At 38.1% G+C, this 23,071-nt stretch overlaps 2 protein-coding genes across 3 annotated transcripts; both read right to left on the bottom strand.

Moving 5' to 3' along the window:
• Positions 1-240: 240 nt before the first annotated feature.
• On the bottom strand, positions 241-2,968 carry LOC143544336 (uncharacterized). Its single transcript, XM_077036455.1, has one exon. The coding sequence runs from the start codon at positions 2,919-2,921 to the stop codon at positions 264-266; it is 2,658 nt and encodes an 885-aa protein (XP_076892570.1). The 5' UTR covers positions 2,922-2,968; the 3' UTR covers positions 241-263.
• Positions 2,969-4,193: 1,225 nt separating this feature from the next.
• LOC143544337 (vacuolar sorting protein 3-like) lies at positions 4,194-10,266 on the bottom strand. 2 transcript variants are annotated; one of them, XM_077036456.1, is made up of 14 exons: positions 9,020-10,263; positions 8,678-8,953; positions 7,386-7,582; positions 7,159-7,300; positions 6,282-6,554; positions 6,067-6,139; positions 5,941-5,989; positions 5,614-5,869; positions 5,474-5,529; positions 5,316-5,384; positions 5,103-5,214; positions 4,890-4,979; positions 4,633-4,803; positions 4,194-4,523 (listed from the first exon to the last, which is right to left on the bottom strand). In XM_077036456.1, the coding sequence occupies exons 1-14, from the start codon at positions 10,154-10,156 to the stop codon at positions 4,431-4,433; spliced, it is 2,994 nt and encodes a 997-aa protein (XP_076892571.1). In that variant the 5' UTR covers positions 10,157-10,263; the 3' UTR covers positions 4,194-4,430. The 2 variants fall into 2 exon arrangements, 1 of the variants encoding a protein (XP_076892571.1); XR_013137236.1 differs by lacking the exons at positions 4,194-4,523; positions 4,633-4,803 and having other exon boundaries at positions 4,894-4,979; positions 5,312-5,384; positions 9,020-10,266.
• Between the last annotated feature and the right edge of the window lie 12,805 nt (positions 10,267-23,071).

The following is a 23,071-nucleotide window of genomic DNA, read 5'->3' as shown; positions in this document are numbered from 1 at the left end:
CCCTTTACTTAACCGATACATCTATTTTTCGAGTACATGTGTGTAGACATAGAACTAGTATTCATAATGTACTTTATCAATGACAACGTAAAATAAACTACCAAATCTTTAACAACATTGAGGGTTGACATATACCAATATGAAGTTTCACGAAACTCAGCATCAACAAAGCCTTTTTGTGCATTTGAATCAGAATCTGAAACTTCCATAAAGATCACCGAGCAGCATTTAACATCTTCAAACCCTAGTTATAACCAACAATTTCACTTGTTGACTTCTAACATTGGCTGTTGATGAGCACGTGCAGATCCATTGTCGAGCATTCTTATAGCAGAAATATCAGTTTCACCGTAAACCTTATTTCTGTATAAATAGTCATAAGTAAGGTATATAAGGAAGTCTAGAAAAAGGCTCTTTCCCGACGCCCCTCTTAAATACACAACATCTTCTTTTATGTCACGGTCAGCGCGTTCCAAGATTTTATAAGTTATTTCATCAAATTCAACACATATTTGTTTCAAATGATGACCCCACATCAAAGTCCTTTCTGGCAATCCTTGCTTACGCAAATGAGACAATAACAAATTGGTAGTCACAATATTAGGAACAAAAGCCATTTTAAGCAATCTTGCAGTCAAAATCATAGCACGGTCCAGTATATCATTGCAAATTGCATTCAACATTGTGTTATAAGTTACTGTATTTGGAATAATTCCAGAAGAAAGAAGCTCATTAAACACCAAAACCGCTCGGTTCATCCTTCGACTGCCACATAAACCGTGCATTCGAATGTTATATGTAGTAACATCCGGGTCCCACCCGCTATTATACATTTTATAAACAAGATTATCAGCATTGACCATGTCAAACCCCTTGCAGTATCCACTTATTAACGTGTTGTAAGTAACAATATCTGGTACCAACCCGATATTATGCATGTCGATAAAAGTATTAATAGCAGATTTCATCCTACCTTGTTTACAGTACCCGTTAATGATAATATTATTAGTAAACAAATCAGGAAGAAGACCTGTTTTCCTCATCTCCTTTTCTAACTTCAACGCCTCGGTTAACTTCCTAGCGTTGCAAAATCCAGCAATTAAAGAATTGTAAGTAAAATTATTTGGGACAAGACCTTTATTTTTCATTTCTAAAAACACATTGTAAGCATCATCGACAAGACCAGCTTTAGATAATCCGTCAATAAACGCAGAAAACGCAACCGTGTCGGGGGCTGCGTTAACATTTTTCATAAAAAGCCATAATCTTTGAGCACCCGTCACATCCCCGGTTTTGAAATACCCGTCTATAAGCACGGTAAAAGCAACTCGATTAACTGAAAAGTCCTTATCTTTCATATACCACATTAACTCCTCTGCTTCTTGCAACTTACCGTTTCTTGACAAACACATAAGCAAAGAATTACATGTGGAAAACGAAGGGGCGAAACCGAACTTAATCAGTATATGATAAGTATCAAATGCTTTCTTTTCTAATCCTATTTTACTGTAAGCAGAAATAATAGAATTGAAAGCCGTTACTGTAATAGGTAAACCCTTTTTCACCATATCTTTTAGAAGCTCGGTGGCTTCATCGGGTCGACCCGCCCAGCATAATCTCGCTACTGATACATCCGGTAAAGAATAATCCGGAATCAAATCAGGCGTTGATAAATCTCTTAACAAATGGTCAACATTCTCATCTCTCCCGTACTTATAAAACCCTGCAACTAATATGTTAAACGTCACACCGTCCGCTTTAACATTATTATTTCTCATTTCCTCAAAAAGCATTGCCGCCTGATCAATTTCTCTAGCTTTAACAAAACCATCCATCAACGCATTGTAAACGATCGTATTTGGAGAGACGCACATATCTTTCATTTGATCAAAAACACTTCTTGCTTCCACGATGTTTCCCTCTTTGCTTAACGCGTTAATAATCGTACTAAACGTGGCAGTACTCGGAGTACAGCCACTCGCAACCATCAAATCAACCAAACTTAAAGCATCCAAAGTTCGTCCACGAATACAATACGTGTTAATCAAAATGTTATACGTATAAACATCCGGTTCACAAAGAAACTTACTCATCACATGTAACAAACTCTCACCAACTCGAATCTCACCTCTTTTACAGAACCCTAGAATCAACACATTGAACGTGATAGTCGTCGGCCGAGGCCCTACTTTAACCATATCTCTAAATAACTTCCAAACACTTCCGTAATCACCTACTCTAAGCAACAACCTAAAAAAAACCGAAAGCGCAGACAAACTCGGCTGCAATCCTAACACTCTCATCCTTTCCAAAACCTCTAACCCCCGTGAATGCATCTCAACTTTCACGAACGCACGCATAAGCGAATCAAGAACCGAAAAATCCGACTCGTACCCGAAATGTTTCTCCCACATAAACTCCACAACGTCCCGACTTCTCACCAATCCAACTCTCCATATTATCCACGCCAACACATCTTGCGCTACAACCCGAAGCCCCTGCATAGCCAAAACATGACACGACACGCAACACGCCTTAACCGCCCTATCCGACTCATCCCGGAACACGAATTTAAAAAACCCGAATGCGGCGTCTCGGTTTCTAAGCAGTTTCATGATCTTAACTAACAAAAAGGGGCAAAATTTGTTACTAGAAAAGGCTTTCAAGACAAACCCTTGATGGGTTTTGATTATTTTAACTAACCCTAACTGGATTACCCGTTTCTCATTTGGGTTCAAGATGGAATCTTGGATATGTGAGTAGTTGAAATGTGAGAAATCTTGAAGTGGGTCATGGGTTTTATAGGAGAATGGTGAGTGTTGGGTGATTTGGGGTATTGGGTTGAGGGTAGAATTGGAAATTAGAGAGTTACGGACCTTGATGAGAGTGGTTCGTGAGCGGTGGATTACGACAGCAGACATCCGGTGGTCGGCCGGGATGTGGTGGTTCCAGTGAGGTGCGCCGTCACCGGAGGTAGAGTAGAGTGGCGGAACGATAGAGAAGTGAATTTTCAAACTTAAACCTTATACTTTTGGAGTATGGTTAATTTATCGGGTCGGGTTTTTCGGGTTTTCAATGGTGGAAATATAACCCGATAACTGAACCGTTATAGATTCCGGTGTTATGGCTCTTGAGTAGGGGCTGTTCACGAATCGAGCCGAACCGAACGCATGCTTGTTCATACTTGGTTTTGGTTTGGTTTGAAAGCGAGAACCGAGCGGATTGGATTTTAAAAATGAACGATATTTTTATGTTTGAACTTGGTTTGGCTCGGTTTCGTACAAAGTTTTTAATTATAAATTTCTAAAAGTAAAAGGTACCATTAATTCAAGACTTTCAACTCCTAAATTTTTAGACTTCTAACCCTAAAATGTCTAAAACTTAAAGTAAGAAAACATATGCAAAACAAGCGGTTAGAGTTGAGTTTTAAATTGAATTTTAAAATCAACATAAAAGAGGAAAATTTCAAAAACTTAAAAAATAATTTATTTATATATATATATATATTAAAATAAAAAATAATTCAAGCAAAAACTAAATGAATTGAACCGACCGAGGCTTTGCTCGTGTTTGGTTTGTTTTCAAACCGAACCGAGCAGAACGGCTCATTTCCAAACCGAGCCGAAGTCGAACGAGCATTTTTTGAGCAACTTTCGAGTGAGCGGCGAACAGTTTAGACAGCCCTACTCTTGAATTTATTGAGCTGGGTTAAATCAAGTTTCAGGTTAAGTAAGAAGTTACGAAACAACTTCATACATTTGTAAGTTGGGAATTTTGAAGAACTGAAGGTTTTCAAGGAAAGAAGTTTTTGATGATCCTCAAGCTTATATTGAGTAGACTCGTTAATAATTGTAGAAATACGGTACTCTTGTTTAACATGCCACCAAAGGAAGGTTCATCATATTACGCGATGGCTTTGATACGAAATTTGTATTTGAATGCAAAATTTGATTATGTTATATTTCGGACAAGTCAATCGCCCACTGACTCAAATATGTTTAAACTCATATTCACAAACTGTCATAAATGCACAAGCCATCTCGACTCGATCAAGATTCATGTCATTCTTTGTTTGTGAAAATACCGTCATTAATCATCTCAACTTGCCATCAAAATAACTCCGAAAATACAACAAATGCCAGCCACTTGACATACAAGCTAATACTTTACACATCTTGACTGACACAATACAAAAAAAGTCACGTTTTGCATCAGTGTAAAAACTAGACAAGCCTATAACAACTCACCACTAATTTAACCCGCGCCTTAGTATAGGTTTGACCGTCTTATGTATCTACCTGTTTGACCGATGTTGACTCGTGTCCAAAACCATAGTTACAGTGTTGATAATCCATCAGATCTTTTACTATTCAGTCCCAACCTCATCATCAAAAACACCAAACACCTCCGAAAACGGTGGATATAGGCAGTCACTCGGTTACAAGCCACCCTGGTTTGAAAACAGGGTCGGTATTAAAGTCGCGACCTGTTACGGATGTTGACTCCCCCTGCTTTCGGAAACACTGCAACATGATATATAAATAAAAAAGTTAAAAGAGGTCAATGTTTGACTATATCACTGTATGTTTTTTATCACCACAAAAATAATAATAATAATAATAATAATAATACCTTGTAGCAAACTATAGTGTCATCAGGATACATTGCAAATAATTTTGTTCCAAGTCTCGCGTGACAAGAATCACATAGACTCTCATCATTAATTTGTACAAGTCGAGACCTTTCCTCCAATCTTGCTAATTTTGCATCAAGGTTGACCGCCCGAGATAAATTATGAACCACCTAAAAATCATCAACTTTCTAATTCAATGCTTTATTTTTCTAAAAATTACCAAAAAAATACTCTTTAAATCATATGAAGAACATACTTGTCCTTGATAATGATGATGAAGCCGCGCTCTTAGCATTCTTAATATTGTATCGGAAGCAAGATGTAAAGGCATGTTCGGGGATAATCTCTGCAAATAAAACCTAAAAACTTTAGCATGAATAACATTTTAAATATAAATTTTGTGTGACAAAGTTCAATGAAGTCGTGTTTTGTTGGGATTTAAATATAAAAAAAAATAAAGATTTGAAACCTCGAGAACTTGGAGAGGATCAAGTGATTCTCCATGATTATGAAGCAACCGAACAGCAGCTTTAAACATGGGCTTCTTGCCATCCGTTGGATTTAGATAAATATCAAGCAACCTGGAAATATAAATCCATGAAAGTATAAGTTTTCCACCACATTTTCAAGATACTTGTGTCGGTTATGAGATAGAGAGAGTAAAGAGAGAGAAAGAACCAACTGCATATAGGCGTCTGGTCTACCAATCTCCGCACAATAGTGTTCAGCAGCGTCACTATCCTCCAATTTCCTGAACATTTTACATTACACAAATTATGAACTTCAATAAAAATCTGTTTGGAAATATATTAACTGCTTATTTTGAAATAAATAACTTACACAGCCAAAATTTGAAGCACTAATGTTTCTTGCCCGAGTTTTCTATACAGAATAGCCTGCAAAAATAAACAGTAGAGCAGATTTTTCAATATAAATGTAATGTGTTTCAGTTCAACCCAATGTGACCTGTTGCAACCGACCTTTTCCAGCCATAATTCTGATTCTTCTATCATATTAAGAACCTCTTCACGATCATACAAGTCTGAAGACTGTAAGAAGACTTGCAATCTCTCTCTAACGGAACTTTGAAATATTGAGCGGTCTGAACCGTTAATATGCCCTGACGAACTTTCGGTCCCGTAAGTTTCAAGTGCTGATTTGGTAAGTAACAGTGCATATAATGTATGGAACTTAGGTTCATCCGAGCCTTGATCTTCAATCAACCATTGAAGATATCTGTAAACGTTATGAAAATTATAATATGCATAAATCATCATAAATACATGAACTAGAAGTTCAAGATGTACCTCTGAATAATTTCGGTTTTCTTTGGATCAATCGCAGCAATTACTTCATCTGCACAATAACATATTAGTTCGGGTCATAACATGTAAAATATAGCAAGGGGCAAAAAAATACATAATTACCCTTACCTGGAGGAAGTTGATGACTCCGTTTTTCAGACGTTAATACTCGAACAGCAAGCATATTGTTGATATCTGCAATCTAATTCAAAATACAAGTTTTCCATGAGCTACAAAAAAGTAACTGTCTGAAAAATAAACTAGTAATATAATAATAATAATAATAATAATAATAATAATAATAATAATAATAATAATAATTAACAATAAATAAGCAGGCATACCCATCCAAGATGTTGCAATATGAGATCCTGATCAGATAATTCCTCAAGAATCCGTGTAGCTTCAGTTGCCGCGTTTTCTTTGCCAGAAATAATATTTACACCTAAACCGTTTTCTTCATTTGTTTTTGTGGGGTCCACCCAGTAGCCCGAAGAATAGTTTCTTGCCAATATTCGCCAGATAGCAAGAGCCTTGGAGCTCATTCCTTTACTTTCGCACAGGAACGCAAGTGTCCTTAAATGACCTGAATTGTTCAGTAAAGTTTCCAACTCCTCCTACATAATATTTAAATATTTATTTATCCTATGCTTATATAATTTAAAGCATGATTATATTTTAAATAGCAAAATGAACCATTAAGTGGATGTGTGCAAGAAACCAAAATAACCGAACCCACCTAAAAATTGACGGTTTGTTTTTATGTGTTTTTCAAAAACAGATTTTTCAGTTCGGTTTTAGTTTTGCTATCAACCAAAACTAAAGAACCGAACTGAAAAAACCTAAAAGAAAACGATTTTAAGTAACTTATAAAAACTTAAAAAATGGTAGCCCAAATCAGGCAATCACTATTTAACACAAAAAATATTAGGCCCAAATTCATATACGGGGCCATTCATTTCGGCCCAAAATTTTCATGCTCAAATGATAAAACTGAAAAAATGGAAACTGAACAGTTTTCAAAAACCGAATTTTCGGTTTTTGGTTCGGTGTGAGCTCAAAGCTTGACTCATCTGACCCATTTGGCCCGTTTGAGATAAAAACACAACCCAAATCGACCCAATCATAAGTAAATGATAAAACTGGCATCTCTAGTTAATGACCAAAAGTTTAAGATAATAATACACGATCACAAAAGAATATAAGTAAAATGACCCGTACCACTATACACCAGTTTTCAGAAGATGCAAGATTCTCCATGTCATCAACTAAATTCAGAGCTCTATATAGATACATTAATAGTGTGTCAACTCCCTCTTTCACGGATGATGTTAGATCTTTCTCACGCGAAACTTTTAAATACCTACAAAAAAAATTTATATAAAATGGGGTGAAAGGAAATTTTGATAAGAGCATATGATATTAACATCACAAGAAATAATATAAACCTGATTAAGTTTTTTAACGCAGAGTCTAATAAATCATCTCTATTTGGAGGATTTAGAAGAAACTCATCATCCACAGCAGTTTCCAAACCGGCTTTCTTAAGAAAAACAGCTCGCTGAATTGCCATTAAACCATTGTCGATAACACTCTCCAAAGGGGCAGGTGGAGGGTGTAACCCCCAATAACGATTCTTAGGTACCTGAAAAACAATATGTTATAAAAATAATAATAATAATAACAGCCAACTGCATAGGAAGTTAACAAAAGTTTGTTTTTTCAAGAAAAAAAAATAGATCAAGGTGGTCTGATATGGTAACGGCTCAAAATGATTACGTGACGTTGACTTCTGAAAAAATTGACTTTGGTGCCTGAATTCATGAAAACCATCTAGGGTTGTTTTCTTGAATTAAAAGTTTAGAGCTTTGATGAATTTTAGAAAAGTTTGAACTTTTACTAACATGGCGCGCCTGAAACCATCTTAGGTAATTTTCTTGAATTAAAGATTTGGAACTTCGATGGCTTTCTAAAATATTTCCTGACATGGAACCTAGGCATTTAAATGAACCGAACGATCATGAACAGGGTGCTTGTTTGTGTTTGTTCGTTTAACTTAACCGGACGAACGAACTTGGACACTTAAACGAATGGAATTTCTTGTTCATGTTCGTTCATTAAGATTATAAGCAAAGGTTCACAGACACAAACGAGTATAAACAAACAATAAAGGACATAAACAAACAAAAATATGAACATAAATTTGAACTTAAACCAACACAAGTTATAAAGTAAACATGAATATCCAATTTAAAGTATCAAACATTTTAAAACTAAATGAATATATCTAAATTAAGGGTTTTAAAATATCAAAATAAAATTGATTTCAAACTAGTATTAGTATAAAATAAATTTGAATGATTATTTAAATAAACATTAACGAACGCACATTCACGAATGTGAAAAAACGAACGGGATTTTTTTCATATTTATTCGTTTAACTAAATGAACCAAAAACTGTGTTCATGTACGTTTATCTATTAAATGAATGAACATAAGTGAGCTTCCCACCGAACGGTTCATGAACAGTTCAATAAATGTTCAGTTCGTTTACAGGCCTAAATCAGCGCCTGAGATGCAATCTTTAGGCAATATTCTTGAGTAAAAAATTTTGGAACTTTGATGGTTTTTCTGGCCTGACATAAGTTGGTAACCACAACACAAATTAGACAAGAGTTGGCTGTCTAAATATGCGATTAGCCCTAAAAAAGCGACAAATGGATGATCAATGAAAGCATACCAGCAAAGACCAACGATTTGGATCCGGCATGATGAATGGAAATATTTCCGAAGGCTGCATTGTATCAGATTGTAGAAAATGGTTGATTGCTTCCTCAAAATGCAAGTCAAACATTAACAAGAATCCCACTTGAGCATGAACAAGTGAGAGGGTCTCTTTTGTAATTTCACCATCCTCGTGTAACTCCTCTGCTAACGAAATGGCCTCCTTGAAATCCTTCTTTCTTAATAAATCTTTTATTTGTTCTTCAAACGGTACTTTTAAGTAGCAAATAACCTATATTATAAAATGATCATTAATTACCGATTACAAAATTTCAGTTGACTATAGAGTTGACCATACCTTGGATGATGCTGCAACAATCACCACCTTCCCGGTTCCATCTTCATCATCCGTTACAGCATAATAACCACTCCCCTCACCAAACACAATCTTCTGAACACACTTCCCGGATTTCTTAACATACAACTCCATCATACCACCATGAGCCGCCACCACACAAGATCCCATCTCCCCAACACCATCCGGCGACCCATGAAACACCAAACTTCCACCCACCGGTTGCCCATGAGAATCAGCAATAATCCCAACATTATCAACCAACATAAGAATCTTATAATCCCGTTTCAAAACCTTAAGCCGCGGCACACTCGACACATCCGGAAACGAAAATATCAACCCACATTGACCCGTAACACACGAACACAAATAATAACCACTCGAACAACCCACAACGATCGAATCATCAACCCAAACGAAATCTCTAACCAAATCCACACACGGGATTTCTCTCAAAGTCACAAGTGAACCCGCAACACTATCATAACTCTCATTATCCCTACCAACAAGCCCCACCAATATCAACTTCTTCCCAACCGCAGCCGCAAAAACACAATCATCATCAATCGGCAAATCACTCCCACCGCCACCACCGTTCACCCTACCACCGCCACCACCTAACCTCTGCAAAAAACTTGACCCCCCAACCGCATCACCACCACCTCCCACCGTCAACTTCGAAAAACCCTCATTCAAATTATTACTCCTTAACCGTCTACCGACAACACTAACACCCTTTAAAGCACCAATCTTTTTCACCGATTTCACTAACTCCAAATCAAGAAAATGTATATACCCATCGGAAACCACTAAAAGCTTCTCAATTTCACCAAACACATGTATAGAGTCTACTGGACAATCACTAACCACAACATGCCTCACAAACTTAAGCTTCTCATGACCACCATTATCCCCATTATTATTACTATCATTACTATTATTATTATTACTATTACTAAAATCTGAAGTGGGTTGTTTAAGAGAGAGTAAAAGGAGTTTACCAGAACCAGTACCAACGTAAATTAGGGTTTCAAAACTGGTAGGTGAAAAGAGGGCTAAAGATCGAATTGAAGCTGAAGATGGGTTGAATTGGGCAAAGGGTTGGAGGATCGTGCGAGATTTGATGTGGGTTTTGGCCATAGATGAGGTTTTGGGTTTAAAGCTTCGAGCTTTACGCCATTGATGTGGAAAATGATGAAGAAGATGAAGAACTGGTTGTGGGTTTTGTCGATGTGAATCGGATTGCTGATGACTATTATGAGTAATATGAGTAAAGACAATAGATCATTGACTCCAATTGTTAGTTGATTTCAGAGTACGCACAAAAATTAAAAAAGATGATCTAAAGTTCTATGCTAAATTTTGATGAGCTTGATTATGTCTAATGAAGTTAATTGTCACATTTAATGTCTACTAATGATACTTAATCCAAAAGGTTGTATATCACTATATCTAATGTTTTGTGTGATATTTTTTTAGCTTTACTAGCTAGATGCCCGCAGCGATGCAGCGGTGTACGCGATTAATCTTAGTACACTCGTAACCTCGATACATGTGTTACCCGACGATGGTATGCGTTTAACGTGGCATCAGGCGTGTAACCGGTGTCAGTAAGTACATCACACAATGCCTAAATGTGAACAACCCGGTATGTATATACTATATCATCCGCGTAACGAATGCCTGAACATGCGTTATCGGTGACAAAAATTAAGAAGCAAAGATGAAATGTAAAGTAATTTCAAATAAACCGCTTTTTAACACAACCCGTTTTGACGTGAAACCCGTTCCGACAAAGTTTTAACCTGAAGCCCGTTTTTACCTGAACCCATCCCGACCTGACCCAAATTAACCATCAGCCGAACTCGCCCGACTCATTGTTGCCTTGCTGGTACAAACTGTTAATCACGTAATATGTTAGTTTTAGGACTTATAAACTATAGCAATATCATACTCAAATTAAAGATAATAAAATGCTCGTATTTATGGTGGGATTGTTTAAAAAAAATATTAACGTGTGAAAAAGTTATGATCGTTTAAAAGTCGTGGGGGTAGTTTGTTTAAAATAAGGAGAAAATATGTAAGTATTATTCAAATTAACAAAAGTTAACCAAAGTTAAAGGGTAAAAACTGTAACTATTTTAAATAAAACTAAAAGAATCGTGAGATTAAGAGTTAAAAAGATTATTTTGCCATTTTTTAAGGTAGTACCATATGCTTTGTGGGTTGTAAAACTCTTAAAATTTTGATTTTAATTTTGCCCATTGGATTCTCTTTATATATAGTATAGATAACTAACTTAGGAGTTAGGACGCGTTTGTTAATAAAAGTTAGATGCTAGTGAAAAGAATAATCTTATAAATTTTCGATAACAATTTGTTGATAGTACTTTATGTCTGCTTTTTGATCTGATCAAGTGTTTTACTAATTTGAAATTTTCTCTAAGATCATCATATGTTCTTTCTGTAGATATAATATACGTTGTTATAGCTAGAAGGGGACATCAAATTGGCAAAGTTTACGAAGTATTTAGTTTTGGATGACGGTTTGTGAGATTTTCTCTTTAGCTTTTGTTATTATCTTGTACGATGCTATGGAGATAGAAGATGGTTTGCATTGTAAAAGTAAGAATATATTCGGTATTTTTAAATTTGCATGTGGCGAGTCAAAGTGTTGGAATAAGATTTCTTCAATAGACAAGAGAGGAGAATGAAGATTTTAAGAAATCCTTAAAAATTAATACGTAAGAGGAGCGGTTGTGTTTGGCCCTAAAGCAAGCTTTAAGTGCCCTTATTTCATTTTGGGGTTATTCCGACCAAAACGTGTGTATTTGTAACTACACTTAGTTTTGGGTCGTGAATAAGTGGGTTAATGAAATACAATTGGAGTTAGGCAAGTGGCCCGTGAATCCGTGAAAATGTATAGCAATAAAGTAGGCGTTAGTATAGTTCTTATGAATGCAATTCACTATGAAATCTAGGTCACAATAAGTCTCATAACTTTGACTTAGGATGCGGTCTTTGTAATTGTAAAATGATTTTGAGGTATATCATTTGTAATAGTCATTAATTCTGTTTTTATGCAATAGCTTTTGTGTGCTTCGGATAGGTTATGCGTGCATTACATATGTTCAATTCAAAGGACGACGTATAGACTTGATGAACTACTTTAATGTGTTATTTGGCATAATTTGCGATGTCTTGTATTTTCTATTATGATGATGTACGTGTGATACATTCATCGATTTCAGTTAATAGATGTAGACATACAAAACCTTCTTAAAATGCATGGGAATCTCAAAGAACATCCTTCTCTTTTTATTTACTATGTACAAATGGAAGGTGGTCGTTTGCTTTCTCTTTTGTGGTGTGTGGTGCGTAGTGTGTGTTTTTTGTGAAGGAAGCAAATAAGTATCTTGCTCTAAAAGATGTAGGTGTTTGTTTCTCATGGTTTTTACTTTGTTTATATTGCTAGGTATAGGGTCAAAGGGTTTTGGATTAATGAAAATCTACACAAGTTCAACACGTTAACTTTTAGCCAATGGTCAAATTTTAAGACTAGAAAGAAATTTGGTTTGGTTAAAATAAGTGGGGTAAAACCAATTCATACTTATTTACTTAAGGACATTGTAAAACTCTTCACACTACTAAATACTACATTGATTAATAAATAGTTTTGATCAACCTTACATATAGGGCAGGGCCGGCCCAACAGTTAAGTTGGGCCAAGCAGGGACTTTAGGCCTCAACAAAAATGAGGCCTCATTTGTTAAGAAAATAATTTCGAATACACGTGCTAATAAAAGAGATTTTATTTATAACCCGGTTATACACATTGTCTCCTTGGTTAGCACACTTGCTTTTAGTGTTTATGATAACTTTTCTTTCCCACTCAAGTTTGATTCTCTTGTATATTACTTTCTTTTAATTTTTTTCATTTCTTTCCCACCTATTCAATTGTCTTATGAGGCCCCTGTTTTATTAGTATTAATTCTTTTTTGGTCAATTGTTTCTCATCAAACCTAATGCATTGCATTTTAATTTGTATATACATTGAATTTGTATTATAAATTAATTACTAGTTTTTTTAATAAAAAACTCATAATTTTCTAATTTTACGTACGAAATATATTTCGACAATCACATGATAAATAGAAAAATATATATATATTCTTTATAAATTTTATAATTTTATATATGAAACACGACAAAAAACAAATACTATTAAATTTTATCATTTCACATTTCTAACTCTCGGTAAGTAAACTGTTTTTAAGATCAATTTACGATCAACTTACTGTAATAAATCAATAGTTTCTCTAGTTTATCCTACAAATTTACAATTGTTTATCGGTATTTAGTGTTCACTCAAAATAGCCCTTTAGGCTGATTTGTTACTAAAACACATGATTTGTATCTTTTCTTTCTTTATTTTTTTTCTTTTTTTCTTTCTTTTTTTTTAGTTATATGACTTCACTAATTATTACGAGATATAATTTTATGAAGTTGATCGTTGTTGATACAAAACAGGAAGATGCTTTAGTAATGCAATATTACAATAGTACTATAAAAAGCTTATTATGATCCTTCCCAAACCCGACCACGTTATGTAACAATGGAAATTAAAAGAGGGCCTCGTTTTTTTACTCGATTTAGGCCTCTAAAATGGTTGGGCCGTCACTGATATAGGTTGCAAACGAGCCGAGTCGAGCTCGAGCTCGACTAGGCTCGAGATTGACTCGTTTAACTTACACAGAGCTCGAGCTCAAGCTCGGCTCATTTGAGCCCTATTTACAAAGCTCGAGCTCGGCTCGTGAATGGATTTTGAAGCTCGAGCTCGGCTCATTTACTATTTATCAATTATTTATATAATTATAATTATTTTATATATTTTTTATATTATAATTTTATTTAGAAAAGAATATATATTATTTAGTTATTATTTATTATTTTTTCATAGCATTATATTTATTAATTAATAACTATTAAATATATGTTTTAAAAAAAATTATATAAACGACAGGCTCGCGAGCCGGCTCGAGCTCGATAAGTAAAGCTCGGGCTCGTTAATTAAACGAGCTTATTTTTAGGCTCGAGCTTGGGCTCGGCTCGATCGAGCTTTTTAACGAGCCGATCTCGAGTAGCTCGCGAGCAGCTCGGCTCATTTGCACCCTAGTTACACATCTATAATAAACCAAAAGTCATAAAACAAAAACAACTGTAAACAAAAATTTGAAATAAATAAAAAACACTTATACCTCATGTCACACCCCGACCAAAGGTGGCGGAACATGCCGGGGTGCAACGGATCGCCCGTGAACACAAGACACTATTAAAGTGATAAAATTTAAATAACTCATTAATTTTATTCAATCACTAAAAGTACTGTGACAATCGTCAATTTCAGGTTAACTCCGTTAACTCAACTCCGTCAATTCAAACTTAAGATCACTAAATCTATAACGCACACTTCATTACATTTAAACTAGGGTTTAAATGACGCTTAACACTTACTACATGTGTAGTCTTTCGGGAATTGCACCGAAACGCAAACGAGTTGACGCAAACGATTGATAAATAAACGAAAAACGTCAAAACAGTAATTATGTGATAATTATGTGTTAGACTTATGTGTTATGTGATAACATGGTTATAAATGTTAACTCAAGATGAAAACAAGTTAGTTAGGCTAGAAAAGTAATACTTAGAAGTGGAGGGACTTGAGTGTAACTTGTTATGTTTATAAATATAACCTTAATCACTTAACCCTAACTTATTATTCTCTTTCTCTCCAAAACCGATCGGAAACCCCACCCTTTGCTCCCTTGGCTGCCGTCCATCAATACACACACATACAACATCAATTCAAGCCCTTGATTGAAGAACTAGGTGCTAGGAAGGTATATTTGATTATCCTATACATTCTTGTTGCTTGATTTTGATGTTTGTTGGGTTAATAACAAACCCTAGCAGCCGATTTTGTGAGTGTGTATAGCTAATATGATTGTGGTTGATTGAATGATGATTTGATAACTAGATTGAATCTTGTTGCATGTTGATTGTTGTGTCTTTGATTTGAGTTCAAACACAAACCCTAATCAAGTATGTAATATGTAATTGATGTGCATGGATGGTGTTTATGGAGTCTAGAGTGTTATATGAATGCATGATAGTTCATAGGTTGTTAATATATTGAGTTTGGATGCAAACAGTTTCTGGACATAATGTGTATTTGATGTTTAAGTGACTGAAACGAAGTGTAAACATGAAAATTGGTTGAGATTGTTGGTACTACAGTAAACTAGGCTGAGTCTAGTTTCTAAAGAATATAAACTTGTAATTTTTGGACAAGTAGAAGTTAACTTTTATGATTTTACAAAAACGTTGTGCAAAGCTGAGCTGTTAGACCTGCTGTTAGGTTATGTTGTAAATGTTATATCTCATGAACTACGAGACCAATTGGGTTGGTTCCACTTCTGAAAGTTGACTCATTGAGTTAGGAACCTAACCCAAGTGGTCTTGCATTTATTGGATTTTTCGTTTAACGGGAATTGCAAATAACATTCTGTTGTGCATGAATTTGACTGTTATGAGTTTGCTGTAATGATTTGATGATTGTGAGAAAACTATGAGGAATAAAAATGTAATAAAATATATTCTGGAAACCTAGACATATGTGCTTCTGTGATGATTTTTGGTAAATTAATTGAGATGCTATGATCGGTGAAATAGTACAATCTTTCTAGTAGGATCTCTGTCTCGGTGAAACTAGCTGCTGAGTTGTGTAAAAATGCATGAAACATGATACTTGTTATATAATTGTTATGTTTTGACCAAAATACCCTTGCGGGGAATAATTGCTAATTGATTGCCATGATTTGACCAAATTGCCCTCATGGGGAATAATGGCTAGTTAATTGTTATTTGTTGACCAAAATGCCCTTACGGGGAATAATTGCTAGTAACGTACGTTAGGAATACATGACACGTATATGATTGCTTACACATGTAATGTGTCACAAAAACACTTGTTTAAGTCACCCACGATTCACAAACGAAACACGAAACATGTTATGTGCATATGTATTATGTGCCGGGTCTAGAGACTCGATAATATTCCGACACTTAGAAAAATCTCTTTGTTGTTTTAGAACGTTAGAGAGAGTTTTTCGGTGACGCGCATCTTGGTGATTTATTTTGGGAAATTCTTCGCAAACAGTGAGTTTCACTTTCCCCTCTTTAAACTGTTTTCAAACGCTTTTCACTTGGGGGAGATAACATACTCCACAACGCATTTAAGATTTTGTTATAAATTATATATCACTTGTAAAGGCTAAGTGGCAAACGAAATATTTGAAGTCCTACACATCGAACCGGTTAATATTTAGAATAGCGAGTCACTGTTGAGTAGTACTACTGGGTTTAACAAACCCCACCCAACGCTAAACTCGACTGGAGGTCGAGCGGGTGTAATTTTGGCTAACACGTACCATGGTCTGGAGGACCTGGTGACAAGGCACTTAATAAACGAGTCAGCTTCGGTGTCGAACACTTAGTAATACTTGTTGTATAGACTAGCTACCTATCGATATATAATTTGACATAACACTATCTGGTAACGCAAAACGCTGTAACGCAAAACGCTGAACGCAAACGCTAAACGATTTATTTTTATATAACTTGTGAACTCACCAACCTTGTGTTGACACTTTTAGTATGTTATTCTCAGGTAGCCGAGGCGGGCGCGCGGTTTAGGAACATGCATTGCTTGACACATTCTAATTATGCAAAACTTATTTTTAACGGTTATCATTGGTTTTAAGTCGTCCTGCGTGACGCAACTTTTGATTAAAGGTTTTTACGCTTCCGCATTTATTTACTCGTAAACGTTTTCATGGTTTTGAAACTTTATTTTATGGTTTGATTATAACTGATGATTCCGATCTTGTTAGTTCACACCCTCTGACGGTAAAACTCCGTTAGTGGATTTTGAGGGTGTGACAGATTGGTATCAGATCCATTGGTTATAGCGAACTAGAAGCTGCATGCATACTAGACTATAACCGCGACGACCCATTAGTTATAATGATACGCACTACATAGATTTGTGTAGTCTTGTAATCTTATCTCTTTACCTCTTTCACTCATACGCGCGTGCATACACGGCTTACCTGAAGGAATGTCGACGCCGCCATCATCATCATCATCATCATCCGATCCGATGACTCTTGCTCACGGGAAAGAACCGTAGATACCTACCGCATCGCCGCCCCGAGTAGTCCCGGAACTCGAAGCCCCCGCACCGAAGAGGTACCGCCTATCCGGAGGCATTTACGAAAACGACGTTAGCTGGGATTGGTACCCTAACATGATCAGACGTATGGTCTATCGCGAACAAGTTCCCCCGTTACCTCACCCGAACCACCCTGCTTATCCCAACACCCTACCACCCATAACCGAACCTGTAGAGCGAGTTCTCGCAGCTGTTGTTTCATGCTTGGAACGTGACGTGGGTTACATGCGCTATACGAGAGCGAACGTTTCCGGACTGTTAAAAGACGGAACCGAGACTAAGGAGGAGATTTCCCGCATGGCAGCGGCAATGAAGGAAATGCAAGAGGCTAGTGATCAACAGATGAAGATTATGATGAAGATGCAAGCCGAGATGATAGACTTGCAAGAGCAACTCCAGGTAGCAAGGACCCGCACCGAGATAGCTCTAGAGCGTTGCGATGTCTTACAAATGCAACTTGCTCAGAACGCAGCCGAATCTGAGGCAGAGCCTGAGGCAGAGCCTGAGGCAGATCCCGAAGAGGAGCCTGAGGAGGAACCTGAGGAAGATCCCGAGGAGGAACCCGAAGAGGAACCGGAGGAAGAACCGGCTGAGCCAGAGGCACACTCAGAGGTGTCCCCAGACGATGTGCAGATGTACAAATTCTTGGATTGGAACTGGCTAACGCGATGAACTGGGAGGAGTTCAAGAACATGATGCGAGAGGAGTATTGTCCGAGAGAAGAGATTTCAAAGTTGGAGTCGGAGTTTTGGTCACTGAAGATGGTGGGTTCGGAAATCGAAGCCTACACTACTCGTTCTCACGAGTTGGCTGTGATGTGTCCGCGGATGGTGGATCCGCCGAGCAAGAGGATCGAAATGTACATTGATGGGTTAGCACCGCAGATTCAGGGCATGGTGACGTCTTCCAGACCAGCCGCGATTCAACAAGCGATCCGTTTAGCTCACAAACTGACGGATCAGGCTGTGACCCAAGGTGCGTTACCACCTAGGTGTGACATCTGCCCCGATCCGACCCGACCCAGGTACCCGTTTCTCTTACCCGATCTCTTTCTTTTATGATTTAATATTTATTTATACTTATATTTTACTTTTAATAATAATATATATTTTCCTTCCCGCCTCTTTCTCTCTCTTTCTTTCCGCCGTCCCGTCCCTCTCCTTCTCTCTTTCCGCCTTCTTTTCCTTCTTGTCGCCGTCCCGCCCTTACGCTTTGTTTCCCTCTTTTTCTTCTAACTCTTTGCTTGTCCTTTGTTCCTTCCCGCCTAAGGTTGTCTGCGCAGCTCCACGCGCCAGACCCCTTACAAGGAATCCTACGTGAAGACCACCTGTTTCAGCGATACGCGAGACGAACTCTTCCCGCAGCGCGCTAAGAATTGTAATTCTTCTCGCAGCGCGCTAAGAACGGTAGTTCTTCCCGCGACGCGCTAAGGATTTGTAGTTCTTCTCGCAGCGCGCTAAGAATCGTAGTTCATCCCTCGACGCGCGAAGAATTATAGTTCTTCCCGCGGCGCGCTAGGAATTTTAGTTCCTCCCGCGGCGCGCTAAGAAATGTGATTCTTCCCGCGGCGCGCTTAGAAATGTATTTCTTTCCGCGACGCGTTAAGGTTGGTTCTGTCTGCCTTCGCGCTCGCGCACTTTTGCCTTCGCGCTCGATGCCTTCTCGCGTTTAACCCTTGAGTCTTTTCTCCTGTTTAATCTAGCCGTTTGCTTTTGTGTTGTCTTATCTTTTGTGCTGTTGACCTAATCTGCTTTATGTCTGAAAAGCCACTTTTGGCGCAGCATGCGCACCAACCCCATTGGTTGGCTATTAAAGTGACTGACATAATCTTTTGAGATCTGCTTTTGCCATGCTTGACCTGTACCTTTATCTGAACCGCCCATGCTTTTTTTTACTGTTCCCTGACAGCTTTATCTTGCCTCTGCAGCTGCCATATCTTTCCATATCTTTTGCTTTTGGATCCTTATGCTTTTTGATATTTTTTGCTTGATCCTGTTAAAGATCTTTTCCCCTTTTCTAGGGATTATGTCTCCTAGGGTTTTCCTATAAATAATAATAATATTTCAACACTACACACACAAAACACTTAATCTCTCCTGTTTTCCTTGCTCTCTGCCGCCTCCCTCTCTTCCTCCGTCTTCCTCCCTGTTCTGCCCTGCTTTTCCGGTAATATATATATATATTATATATAATAATTTAATTATGCTAACTTATAATCAAGACTTAAAACAAATCATTAAAACAATAATCTTATTTATAGGTTAACTTGTGCTTGTTTAAAGTTGGTTCTTGCTTTATCTTACACCGCATCGTTTATCAAGTGAGTAATCTCGTACCTAATCCCTTTTTGCTTTTAATGTTTTGGGATGTTCATGTGTTCATACAAACTTAGAGTCTTAAACTTGTTTATGAACTTTAGTCGCGCAGTATCCCATGTGTTGAGGACGTAGACTTGGCTGTTTATTTGTATGTGTGGATCATTAACCGTCTTGTCGGTCTATTCCGCAGTTTTCATGGTACCATTAGATGAACACGGGAGAACTATCGTTTATGATTTTCTCTTTTGTTTACACATGCACAGTTAGTCCTGTTTGTGAGCTCAATTGTGAGCACTGGCAGTCTTATGAATCTTAGAGTTGGTCCCGATCAGATTACACCCTTGTTGAAAACCAGACATACACATGTTGCGCGCAGATTTATTGTTACCTATGTATTGTATTAAACTTGATTTCTCACCAACACGCAAGTGTTTGACGTTTATTTTAACACATGTTCAGGGTTGCAGTAGCTGTTTTGGAGCTTGTGGACACATAGGAAGTTTTCTTTATTTTGGACCTAGATTAAAATGTATCAAGACAAGTTATTTGTTGTTCTAATATTTTGCCTTATAATATATTGATTTATGTTATCTTGTGTTTACCCTGCGCGTGCGCGAATGAATGTATTTATTAAATATTGACACCCAATAGTGTCACGAGTAATGAAACAATATGTGGCGCCCCGATGTATAATCCGCCTTTGGTCGGGGTGTTACAGATTGGTATCAGAGCTCGTTGACTTTAGGATAGGTGGTTAGACGTAACGGCCTAGAATACCTAAGAGTCCCTTCTCGCGCATGAGAGAAATCTCATGTTTGCGCGCTTATTGTTAATTACTCGTTATTTATGAATATGCTCGCGCTTGCGCAGTATATGATTTTATGTTTTATTTCGCGATATTTCGATTTTTGTTGAATTTCGATTTTTATTGATTTTTCTTACATATTCGTTTGTTGGGTTTGAAAATCCGAAAAGTCATGGTGATACATGAATAGTTGATTTTCAATTTCCATTTACGATTATGTTCTGAGGTTGGAGACTTGAAAAGTCATGGTGATACATGAATTGTCAACCTCCAATACTCATTTTCTTGTGTATTTTATATTGAAGATTGAAAAGTCATGGTGATACATGAATCGTCAATCTCCAATACTCGTTTGCTCGTATATTTTAAATTGGGAATTCGGAAAGTCATGGTGATACATGAATTGTCGATTCTTGATTCGAATTTGTTACCTTTATTAAGTCTGCATTTAGGGTCATTTATTTTACTTTAACTCTTGATAGTATCTAACTCCGCGAAACCAAGCTTTATAAGATTAAAACTTTGCGATAAAACCAAGATATTAACTAAAATTAAAACTTTTATAGAATGCCTCCGCTATCTCGCCGATTTCAGAGAAGAGAAGCCTTGCGCATGCGTAGACAGCAACGTTCCCAGGAAATGGCCGCCGCGATAGCCCAAGCCTTGAGCCAAAACAATACCAACACCTCTGGTTACAACATTAAGTCCTTTAACGCGGGTAACCCTCCAAAGTTCACAGGACTTGAAGGAGCCACCGTGATGCTCCAATGGCTTGAGAAAATAGAAAACACTTTCCTCTACACCCAATGCCCCTCAGACAGACGAACCCTATATGCTTCCAGTGTCCTGGAATCTAGAGCGCTTACATGGTGGAATGGAGTAGCTCATGCGCGTGGCGCAGAAGCTGCTTCCAGCATGCTCTGGGAGGAATTTAAGGAAATTCTGACGCGAGAATTCTGCCCTCCCAACGAAGTTAAGCGCCTGGAGGAAGAATTCTGGAACTTGAAGCAATACAGCGGTGAAGCGCGCGAGTACGCGACGCGCTTCCATGAACTAAGCCTGCTTGTCCCTCACCTTGTTACCCCTTCCCGCCGAGCCATAGAGAAATTCCTTGGGGGTCTCCCCATGGAAATTCAAGATTCTGTATGGGCCAGAAACCCAGTAACCCTCTCTGACGCCATTGAGTTGGCCGCTGTGCTCAGCGACAACCATGTCAGAGCAGGAACCCTGTTCCTGCGGGGAGCTGAGAAGACCAAACTCACCAAGACTGCCCCTGAACCAACAGAAACCAAACCTGAACCCTCAAACCGTAACAACCTCAAGCGCAGGCGCAAGGCCTATGCGCTTACCAACCCGCCCATTGTCCAGCAACCCATCTACCAACCCCCAGTTTACGCGCCTAACCCACTGTCAACCTACCCAACACCTCCTGTAGCCCACAACTATGCCTTAACCAATCCAGCACTCCCTGCCCCGCCAACTAAGAAACCTTACACAGGAAACCATCCCTTTTTCCCAACCTGTAGATTTCACCACCCAACCCAAACCCCGTGTCGACTTTGTAACCGATGTGGCCGTACTGGTCACACTGCTGAGAACTGTAGAGTCCTTCCCGCCAATCCAATTGCGCCAACACCACCAGTCTACCCGCAGAACCCACAATCAATCTACCAAAACCCACGACCCAGATCGTGCTTTAACTGCGGCGATCCCAGTCATTTCCGGAACGCGTGCCCAAGGCTACAAGTGCAAATCACACAAGCGAATCCGGTGAACCAGATTTCAAACCAAGTAACGCGTGGACGAGCTTTTAATATAACCGCGCACCAAGCGCAAGCGAATAATGACGTAGTTAATGGTACATTTTTGCTTAACGGATTTTATGCTTCTATACTTTTTGATACTGGCGCCGATCGAAGTTTTATCTCTCGCGCCTTCGAGCAGAAGCTTGCGCGACCGCGCAACGATTTAAAAGAAGATTTTTCAGTTGAATTGGCTAATGGCGAAACTATTTTAATAAACTCAGTGATTAAAGATTGCACGCTTAACCTTAACGAAAACGATTTTCTGATCGACCTCATCCCCATGCCTCTTGGAAGCTTTGATGTTATTATTGGTATGGACTGGCTTACGCATAATCGCGCCGAAGTTATTTGCGCCAAGAAGATGGTTCGCATACCTCGAGAAAATGGTGATCTTCACATCTACGGCGAAAAACCCTCCCGCGGTCTTAAGCTTATGTCTTGCGCCGAAGCCCAAAGGCTTATGCGGAAGAAGTGTGTTGCATTCTTAGCCCATGTGGTCAAACCCGATGAAGGAAAGAAGCTTCGCGATATCCCTGTTGTGCGTGATTTCCCTGAAGTTTTTCCTGATGATCTTCCTGGTATCCCTCCCGCTCGTGAAGTCGAGTTTCGTGTTGATCTTGTCCCTGGTGCTTCCCCCGTAGCTAAATCTCCTTACCGTCTTGCACCCGCTGAGATGCAAGAATTGGCCAGCCAAATTCAAGAGTTGACTGCTAAAGGATTCATTCGCCCTAGCTCTTCGCCCTGGGGTGCTCCGGTGTTGTTCGTTAAAAAGAAAGATGGATCGTTTCGCATGTGTATTGATTACCGCGAGTTGAACAAACTCACCATTAAAAAC

Source organism: Bidens hawaiensis, unplaced genomic scaffold, assembly GCF_021521415.1.
Source record: "Bidens hawaiensis isolate Kalapana, Puna unplaced genomic scaffold, B.hawaiensis_p1.1 tig00013528_1, whole genome shotgun sequence".
Classification (NCBI taxonomy): Eukaryota; Viridiplantae; Streptophyta; class Magnoliopsida; order Asterales; family Asteraceae; genus Bidens; species Bidens hawaiensis.
This window is presented reverse-complemented; position numbering and strand designations above follow the sequence as displayed.